The sequence below is a fragment of the Dendrobium catenatum genome, unplaced genomic scaffold (assembly GCF_001605985.2).
Source record: "Dendrobium catenatum unplaced genomic scaffold, ASM160598v2 fragScaff_scaffold_1116, whole genome shotgun sequence".
NCBI lineage: Eukaryota > Viridiplantae > Streptophyta > Magnoliopsida > Asparagales > Orchidaceae > Dendrobium > Dendrobium catenatum.
In genome coordinates, this window is record NW_021319578.1 from 485,544 (window position 1) to 496,133 (window position 10,590).

The 10,590-nt window shown below is 39.3% G+C and overlaps 1 protein-coding gene across 2 annotated transcripts; it reads left to right on the plus strand.

The window, feature by feature from the left end:
* The first annotated feature begins 6,041 nt into the window (after window positions 1-6,041).
* LOC110116725 (cyclin-D3-1) lies at window positions 6,042-8,593 on the plus strand. Of its 2 annotated transcripts, XM_028698593.1 has the most exons (7): window positions 6,042-6,364; window positions 6,453-6,580; window positions 6,915-7,001; window positions 7,108-7,206; window positions 7,434-7,635; window positions 7,726-7,847; window positions 7,939-8,593. In XM_028698593.1, exons 2-7 carry the CDS (start codon window positions 6,524-6,526, stop codon window positions 8,170-8,172), a joined length of 801 nt encoding a protein of 266 aa, XP_028554426.1. In that variant the 5' UTR covers window positions 6,042-6,364; window positions 6,453-6,523; the 3' UTR covers window positions 8,173-8,593. The 2 variants fall into 2 exon arrangements, with proteins under 2 accessions (XP_028554426.1, XP_020706083.1); XM_020850424.2 differs by having other exon boundaries at window positions 6,042-6,580.
* Window positions 8,594-10,590: the final 1,997 nt, after the last annotated feature.

The following is a 10,590-nucleotide window of genomic DNA, read 5'->3' on the forward strand; positions in this document are numbered from 1 at the left end:
ATTTTACTTTTTTTTTTCTCAAGTGGTTGAGGTTTGGGCTTTGCTCAATGCCCTTGTGAATTTTTTGTCATCATCAGTACCGATTGAATCCTTAATAGTAAGTGAACATAAATAAGAACCATAAAAATATGAACGATAATGAATGAGAGTAGTAGAAAATTGAGGTCGATGATATACTAAGAAGAATTAATTAATTATAAGCATTAATAAGCTAAAGGTTCTTTCAATTTGATACATCGATTTTATGAGCTTTTAGATCTATACTTCTTAGTGATCTCTTGGGCCCTTTTTACAAGCTCTCAAGAAAAACTTCAGAGAGGAGATATGATATAGGAAAGATGATGAAGATATTTGTTATTTTGTCTAAGTTAGTCTCAACAAATAGGAGCCTTTTTATCTAGCTAGCTCGCATCATTATACCTCCCAATCGAGCCATTCACCATCATAACCTTTTTAAGCTCACATTTTACAAAATCGACTCATAAGCAATATTGGGTTTAGGTTTATCCAAGACCTCTAGTCCGTTCAACAAGCGAGTTTTCATAAGCCCAATTATTTGGTCATTACATATTTCTCCCTTGAAAAAACACTCTTGGAGGACATCCTAGTCTCTTATGTTCATTACAGTTATGCATGAAAAATTTTGATCCAAATATATCTTATATATGTTATACTTGTAAAGGAAGAACGCACCACTATTGCATCCACTCATTCTGAGCAGCAACGAACCCCTGCTCCTGCAACTGATACCGCCGAATGGCCTCTGGCATCAGCCAGCCTTATGTAACTATCAAAGGGAAAACTAGTCATTTTCTTACTTTCTCTTATGTTCAACATGTCTATATAATTATTTGAATTGCTACAGTAAAGGTTATCGTTGAGAGTTCATTTGTTTGCTTTGATCATCTTCCTTAACGTAACTCTCTAATGAAGATCCTAATGGATCATAGCTTTCGGTTTATCATGGTATCAGAGCTGCTCGCCTAGCGGCAACCTTTTTTCTCCAGCTCTGCTCCGGTATGGGTGACTCGACGGCGCCCTCTGCTCCTTCTACTTCCCCGGCTGTCATTCACGAGAACCAGTCAAATGCCGAGGTCATCATTCCACCAACCCTTAAATTCTTGCTCTCTAATATCAAGAATGTGATCAACATTCATCTTCTGCCGGATAATTATCTGACTTGGCGTTCAGTCATTCAAAAACTATTTGCTGCCAACAGTTTTTCAGGATATCTCAATGGCACCCAGCCCTCTCCTCCCAAACATCTGTTAACTGCCACTGGACAACTCGTCCTAAATCAACAGTTCTCTTCTTGGTCACTAGTAGACCAAAATCTGTCTGTCGCTCTGTTCTCAACCATCTCAGCCTCCATACTCCCCTATGTCCTGAACTTAGACACCACTGCCTCTATTTGGAAGACACTCGAGCAACGTTTCTATTCCACCAATAGATCCCGAGTGATACAATTAAAAAATGAGCTGCATTCACTCTCTATGCACAATAAAACCATGACAGAGTATTTAGCCTCTGTCAAAGTGCTCGTGGATAACATTAATGCTGCCGGCGGTTCTGTTGACAGTGAAGACGTGCTACACTATATATTAAATGGTTTACCACCCAACTATCAGTCGTTTAAAACTTTCGTTCGATCATCCCTTCAACCAATCAGCTTGGACAACCTCTATTCTCTGCTTCGCAGCGAAGAGGTCCACCAAACGACTGATGCAGCTTGTCATTTGCATCGACGGCAGCCTCCTCCGATTCAACACTTGCTTTGTTTACAAACCGCGGACACAGTCGAGGACGTTTCAATTCCTCCAGAGGGCATGGTCGTAACTCCGGTTTCAATCGTTCTCCACGCACACCCCACTTCGATGGACAGTGCCAAATCTGTGGTAAAACCGGACACTCAGCTGTTACTTGCTGGCACAGAGGAATTTTTCAGTACAACTCCCCTATTTCCTCCATTGATGTAGCTCTGTTGGAAAACAATTTGAATTCGGATACTACCTCGTGGTACCTGGACAGCGGTGCTACCGCTCATCTTTCTCCATAATTACTACCTTTTCAACAACCATATACTGGTAAAGATCACGTGCTGGTTGGAAATGGCAACTCTGTTCCCATTTAACATCTCGGTCACTGCTTACTCCCTACTCCTACACGTAAGCTCCTACTTAAACCACTTCTTCATGTTCCTAATCTCACTCATAAACTTCTTTCCATTTCCAAACTTATCAACGATAACCAATGTTCTATCACTTTTGATCAATTCGGCTTTCATTTAAAGGATCCAAAGACCAACAAAACGCTTCTCAAAGGTCCATGTCGTAATGGACTCTATCCTGTTCCAGTCAACCCCACCACTACTTCCGTCACCGCCAATGTTGCCACTGTTCAATCCTACTCAACCATGAACATATGACATCGCTGGTTGGGCCATCCCCACTCTAAAGTTCTGCAACATCTGTCAAAACAGCTCTCTCCATTAGGTCGTTCCGTTCTTAGTTTGTCTTGTAATTCCTGTGAGCTTGCAAAAAGCCACAGGCAACCGTTTTTCTATTCAACGCATGTAACTAATACACGTCTAGAGATTTTACATATGGATGTTTGGGGACCTTCCCCGGTTCTATCTTATGATGGTTATCGCTATTATCTTTTAATCGTTGATGATTTCACTAGATTTAACTGGTTGTTTCATTTGAAATTTAAATCTGACGTTCCGCGCACAATCACTCATTTCATTACGCAAATTGAAAGACAGCTTAATACAAAAATTCGCACCATCCGCTCTGATGGTGGTGGCGAATTTATCAATACTATCCTAAAAGCTTTCTTCTCCACCACTGGTATTACTCATCAACTAGCCTGCCCCCATACACCACAACAAAATGGTATTGCTGAAAGAAAGCATCGCCACCTCCTCGAAACAACGCGTACCCTCCTCCTTGACGCTCATCTTCCTCACTTTCTCTAGGCTGAAGCTCTACATACCGCCACTTACTTAATCAACCGCCTGCCTTCTTCCCATAATCCTCAAAAATCTCCTTCTAAACTTCTCTATAAACTTCAGCCCCTCTATCACCAATTACGCATTTTTGGTTGACGTTGTTACCCGTGGCTCCGACCGTATGCTAAACACAAACTCGCTGCTCGTTCAGTTCCTTGTATATTCCTTGGCTACGCAAATCAATATAAAGGTTACAAATGCTATAATCCCTCCTCTGGAAAGATCATCATATCCCGTCATGTTACATTTGACGAGAATATCTTTCCCTTCCTACCGTCTTCGCCCACAAATATATCTTCTTCAAATCAACCTCTGTCTCCACCTTTTCTCCTAGTAATTATCAATTCTACATCCTCCACAGAACAAATCTCTATACCTCACCTACCCACCACTCCCCATTCCTCTGAAACTCCCCAGCTCCGGCCTGTATCTACCCCAGCTCAAAACTCCTCAAATCTCCCTTCCACATCTAACCTTCCTACAACTACCTCATCTAACCTTCCACCCCAACACCCTATGATTACCATATTCCAAACAGGTTCACTCAAGCCTCGCCAGCTCCTCAATCTCAGCCACCAAACAGACACCACTCCCACCTGCTACACAACAGCCGCAAAATCACCTCATTGGAGACAAGCTATGTCAACCGAGTTCAATGCCCTTCAAGCTCAAAACACTTGGTCTCTTGTTCCACCTCCTTCTAATCATCCCGTCATCGGCTGCAAGTAGATTTACAAAATTAAACGTCTAGCTAATGGTTCCATAGCCCGTTACAAAGCGCGCCTTGTCGCTCAAGGTTTTCAGCAAGAGTATGGCATTGATTATAATGAAACATTTAGTCCCGTTGTCAAATTTCCCACCATTCTAATCTTCCTTACCGTTGCTCTTCATCACAATTGGCCTGTGCTTCAACTCGATGTCATTAACGCATTCCTCCATGGCAACTTGGATGAGACAATCTACATGTCTTAACCTCTCGGCTTCCAAGATCCCAATCTTCCAACTCGCGTATGCCGTCTTCATAAGGCCTTATACGGTCTTAAACAATCCCCTCGTCTTTGGTTTGCAACTCTTACCGCTTACTTACTAACGCAAAATTTTCAAATCAGCACTGCCGACCCCTCCTTCCTCTTACTTCACAAACACAATCTTCAAATCTATCTTCTAATTTATGTTGATGATATATTAATCATCGGCAACGACCCTTCCTTTATCTCATCTCTCATCAACAATCTACATAGCAAATTCCAAACCCAATCTACATAGCAAATTCCAAACCCATAACTTAGGTACTCTGTCTTGCTTTCTGGGCATCAACCTCCAACGAACTCCTCTCAGCTTTCATCTAACACAACCCACTTACATTCAAGAGCTTCTGTCTTCAGCTTCCATGGCAAATTGTAAACCCATTCAAACTCCTTTACCCAACAAAATTCCCTCCGATCCTGCTCTACAACAATCATTTACCCAACCATTATTGTTCCGCCAGATTGTGGGTTCTCTTCAATACCTGTCCGCCATCCGCCCAGACATCGCGTTCGCCGCAACAAACTTTGCCAACATATGCATCAACCTCTACTACTGCATTTTCAGCTACTCAAATGCCTCCTCCGTTACCTGCAAGGCACTGTCGACTACAGTCTGTTCCTACCAAAAACCGATCTTGTCCTAACTGCATTCTCAGAGTCTGACTGGGCAGGTGACGCCATTGATCGCAAGTCTACCACTGGATACTGCATCTTTCTCAGCAGGGCGCTCATATCGTGGACAGTGAAGAAACAAACCACTGTCGCCTGCTCTTCAACAGAGGCCGAATATCGTTCTCTTGCTGTAGCCGCTGCCGATATAATCTGGATCCGCCACTTATGCAGTGACTTTAACATCTCCCTGCAGCCTACTCCCCTCTACTGTGACAATATTTCGGCAATGTCCATTGCTACCAACCCAATCTTCCATGCCCACACTAAACATATTGAGATCGACCATCATTTTGTTCGGGACAGCATTCAAGCAAAATATATCGCCGTTCATCACATTGCGACGGAAGACCAGCTTGCGGATCTCTTTACTAAGGCCCTCCATGTCTCCAAATTTCAGACTCTTCGCACCAAGCTAATGGTTGTTCCACCCATGAGCTTGAGGGACGGTGTAAAGGAAGAATGCACCACCATTGCATCCACTCATTCTGAGTAGCAACGAACCCCTGCTCCTGCAACTGATACCACCGAACGGCCTCTGGCATCAGCCAGCCTTATGTAACTATCAAAGGGCAAACTAGTCATTTTCTTACTTTCTCTTATCCTCAACATGTCTATATAATTATTTGAATTGCTACAGTAAAGGTTACCATTGAGAGTTCATTTGTTTGATTTGAGCTTCTTCCTTAACGTAACTCTCTGATGAAGATCCTGTTGGATCATAGCTTTCGGTTTATCAATACTCTCTTAGACTTCATTTGGTATAACTTTCTTACTGTTTTTTAAAATAATTTTTTAGCACAAAAATATATTCAACAACAACAACATCAAGCCCTTGTCCCACTACGTGGGGTCGGCTACATGAATCCTTCTTAGTAAAAAATATATAGTTAAAAAAATACTAAAAAATCACTTTGTAAAGCAGTAAGAAAGTGTCTCAAATAAAGCTTTAGCGTAAAATAATGTTTAAGGCACAAAATGTATCACTTTAAGAAGATGATTCGAAGTGGAAATATTTTGCTATGGCTCCAATAAATCAAATAATATCTTCACAACTATGAGATTATAACACATGACATTTATTTAAAGTTTTCTTTATATTTTATTATTTTGATATTCTAGTAAAGTTATTTGATCCGAAAATTGAAAGAAGTAATTAAAGTTAAAAAAAAATCAATAAAATATATCTCAAATAATCAGCTTAAATGGCAATAGTTTCATCAATTAAAATTTTTTCCATTCTCGAATGCTCAATTTCTACCTTAACATTTTAATCGAACTTTCCCTTCGTAGTTTCCAATTCCAGTCCATAACCTACTCTTACTCGACTATTAATACTCTCTTCCGTTTCCTCAGCAAAAACCCTCCTTCTCAATTCAACGCTCTACAGTGTCCTCTTCTTCTCCTCTCCTACCTTCCACCTCCACTAAATACTGAACAAAAGCTCCACCTTTCGTCTCTCGTTCTATAAAGATCTTTGCTTGAAGGAGGAGGAGGAGGCGCTAGAAGAACACTAAAGCTCTTTAATCTATCATCGTATATCAAGAAAGACTTTACTTTGGCAGACATGGGCTTAAGCTATCAGTGCGCTTCTTCCATCCTCCTTTGTTCTGAAGACAACAGCAGCATCTTCGGCTTTGAAGAAGAAGAAGAAGAGGTTGAAAGGCATTGGTCTGATTGCCGCCCTCTGCAAAAAAACTGCGACTTTTATAGAGATTTCTTGATGGATTTTCCCTTGCTATCAGATGACTGCGTGCGCTTGCTGCTACAGAGAGAGTTAGAGCATCTGCCTAAGGAGGACTATGCCAAGAGGCTGATGAACGGGTCTTTGAATGTTTCCATCAGAAGCGATGCCATCGATTGGATGCTAAAGGTGTAATTTTTCTTCTGATTTTATTTTTTAAGGATCTTACGCTGATGCTTTTCTTTTCACCATTCCAAAGGATTCTTGATCAATGTTAACGCTTTTAGATCAATTACCTTTACGGTCTTGCCTATTTTGTTGCTTCTTTTATCTTTTCTTGTAAATTATTGAACTTGGTTTTCATTAATAGAATTTTCTGCTAGAGTTTTGATTCTGTGGTCGTGGGCTTGGCTTTTTTTCATTGTCATATTTACTTTTGATGATTATGGGTAAACTGGATGTGATTTACTCTCTTTTTTGGCATCTTTTTTCAACTTATTGGATGTTCTAATTCTGATGCCAGGTTCATGCCTATTACAATTTTGGACCTTTGAGTTCTTATCTTTCTGTTAATTTTCTGGATCGATTTCTTTCTTCATATGAGCTCCCTGTAAGTACTCGAGCCTCACTTAGTTCTTTATATATTCCGATCATAGATATGTCTATGCAAATGTTCCATTGCCCTTTTCTCATCAGTTATAGATCTGTAAATTTAGCAAGGAAAGGCCTGGATGACTCAGTTGTTATCAGTAGCTTGCTTATCTTTGGCTGTCAAAGTGGAGGAGACTCAAGTCCCTCTATTGCTTGATTTGCAGGTAAAGAAGAAACCATCATATTTATGAGGTTGATGAATTTGACAAAATTTGTTTATTTCTAATTACATCGAACCAAATTATTGGATCTGGCGAAATTAATTGTTTTCTAACACATGCTTTCAATCTACAAGGAACTGAATGAACTTTTATTAGTATTGGAATATAGATTTCATGATGAATGTTCTATTTAAAGTTTAAAAGACTTATGAACATTGTTTGATCAATAGGTGAGTGAGGCCAAGTTTGTCTTTGAAGCTAGAACCATCCAGAGAATGGAGCTCTTATTGCTAAGCACTCTCAAATGGAGGATGCACGCCGTGACGCCTTTCTCCTTCATAGATTACTTCCTTCATAAGCTCAATGAGGGCAATTCCCCATCCAAGCTATCATTATCGCAATCTGTGGAGCTCATTCTTAGCACCATTAGAGGTACTACTTAAATTTTGAGTTTATCATTTGAGTCACAAACTATAAAACAAGGGAAAGTGAATCGAGATCTGACAATGAGACTTGATTCAGGGGTTGATTTCCTAGAATTCAAACCTTCTGAAATCGCTGCAGCCACTGCACTATCAGTAATGATTGAAGCCCAAACAATGAATGTTGAGAGTGCGATTACTTGTTGCTGCAATGTAGATAAGGTGAAGATTGTTTCCTAATTCACATGGTATCATATTACCATCTTTTTTAAAGTATGTTATTGAGCTAGATGAGTGTCATCTATGGCTGCAGGAGAGAGTGCTAAAATGCTATGGAGTGATGCAGGAGGAGATACTGATAAGTAGTTCAACACTCAAGTATGGGATGCCATCAGTTCCTTCTATGCCACAGAGCCCAATTGGAGTTCTGGATGCTGCTTGCCTGAGCTATAAGAGTAACGAAATGATTTCTGAATCTCAGCCAAGTTCTCATCACTCTTCTCCAGCTGCAAAGAGAAGGAAACTAAGCAGAGCTTCCATTTCATGATGGTGAGAAGAGATCTCTTTTCAGGTTTTGTGCTGATTTAATTGTGAAGAGGCTTTGATCTATATGGCTATTAAGTTTACTTTGAAAGTGAGAATTTTTTGAAGGAGCCTGGAAGATTCACAAAAGGGGCTTATGGATAAAGCTTGGAAAGATTAAATAGTATGAAAATTGAGAATAAATGGATGTGATTGGATTATTTGTCCATGTTCTGAATATAAATAGGGATGCCAACAACTACTATAATGATAATGGGGAGGGGATGGTGTTGTATGTGTGCCAGGAAGATAATAGTGTGAAAGAGTACTTGTTATTTTTCAGTTTATATATATCTATATATATTTTTTGAGAGAAATTAAAACGATTTTCTTTGGATATGAACTTTGCAGCAATAAACACTGAAAGAATGAGTACTACTTGTTTATTTTGTAGCATGTTTCCTTTAATGTAAAGTTAGATGAGATTGTAGTTATACAACACTCTCCAATTACTTCATATTTAAGTTATTTGATTGATAAAGATCTTAAAATTTATTGTCAACCTTCTTTGATTGAATCTCAGGCATCACCTTTTAACCTATTGATTTAGGCTTCGTTTCAAACGGCTTTATTACTTCTTCCTGAAGCAGCTCTTTAGTACAAAAATTAAAACTTTTATACTAGAAAGCTGCATTAAGAAGTAATAAGAAAGTCATCTCAAATGAAGTCATAGTAATTCTTGTTTCATGCATTGGATTCTCCATCTTTTTCATAATCCTAAATTAATATTTCTCGTGAATGAAAGATATTTTATCCAAACAAGACATGTATCTCCTAGATATGAAGGGTGTCTAGTTGGGATCGGATTTGACTCAAAATGAATTTGACCCGAATAAATTTGACTCAAATTCAACTTGAATTTGATCTGTTGGACTCATTTATTATACACATCATGTATTTATTTCACATCGTCGTGATTTATTCAACTCTAAAATGATCAGTTTGATTTGAACTTGATTTGTTAAGCTTGAATTCAAATGATAATCAGATCAATTCATATTGTGATGGTGATGCCTGATCCAAACATTCAGTTGCTTGTTAGCTTGTTTGTAAGGGTCATCGATTTATAATGTTCTCAATTCGTATTGCATTGGTTGTCAGTCCATGGCTCAGTGGTTAGGGAGCCTCAGGTCTCTTATCAAGACTCAAGCTTGAGTGACAATCTTAGCATATCTGTGTGTATTGTGTACTCAATCGATTAAAAGTCCCTCAAAACAAGTTCACCTTGTAATGTTGCCATGTTTAAGATCATCATCCAATTGATCAATTGTTTGACTTCTCTATTAAGAATTATGATGCTCTTAGTTCTCATTGCACTGTTGCCCAACAAACACGGTGTTCGCGGTTCACATTTTGCGGGTCGGGTTACGTCAACCCGGTAACCCACACAGGTCAGGTCCGGGTTGACTAACTTGACCCGTTTGCAAAACCGGGTTAGATTAGTGTCAACCCGTTTACGTCTGAGTCAAGTCAAGTTCAACCTGAACCCGACCCGTTGACCCGAATTGACACCCCTAAGTACTGGAGAAACTGAAAAACCTTATCTGGTTCCTACTTCAGCTTTGCTTGCATGATTTTGCTCGTGCTTTATTGAAATCAAATATAGGTGGAAAGCATCCCAACAGGATATGGATGACTTCACTTTTTGCTCAAGAGGGAGCGGTTCTAGCTTTTGTTCCGGTGGTTTTTCTATCGTATAGGAATGGAGCAGGTAAATTTCGATCATTTGTTTGGGACTAAGCCCATTCAGTCTCTCTCTATATTGTTGGCATTGAGGTGGAGACATTGGAGAAATAATAGAGAGTTAGTGGTGAAAGTTTCCCCATTTCCTCCTAGCAAAGTAAGTTTCCCCATTTCTTTCTTGGAAGTTTCGGTCCCAAGATTAAGACTTTACAGAGCTTATATAAGTAAGAGGACAATTATTCTCTCCCATGATGGCCCATTGTACTCAATTTGGGCATCGAATCTCTCTGCTTAGTGGACTCCCAATCTCTTGTCCATATAAAGGCCTAGACAAACGCCATCCACGGCGCCCTTTGGGCCTCTTGGACTCTCTCTCTCTCTCTCTCTCTCTCTCTATTTTATGTGATTGAATATTTATTTATTTTTAAAACTGATAAATCAAAATAATTTTATCCTAATCGGCAACATTATGATGATGATGATGATGATGATGGTGTTAAAAGTATAAGATAATTTTCTCTCTCTCTCTATTTACGTCTAATGAATGATCAAAATAATGAAATGAATGATTTCTTTATTTTATGAGAGCCTATAAACTTGTTTAGTTGCGGATTAAGTTAAGCAAGGCTAAATAGTATAAGCTAAGCTAAACCTTTTATTAGGGCTAAGACATTTAGTTTATATAAAAAGCTATGTTGAA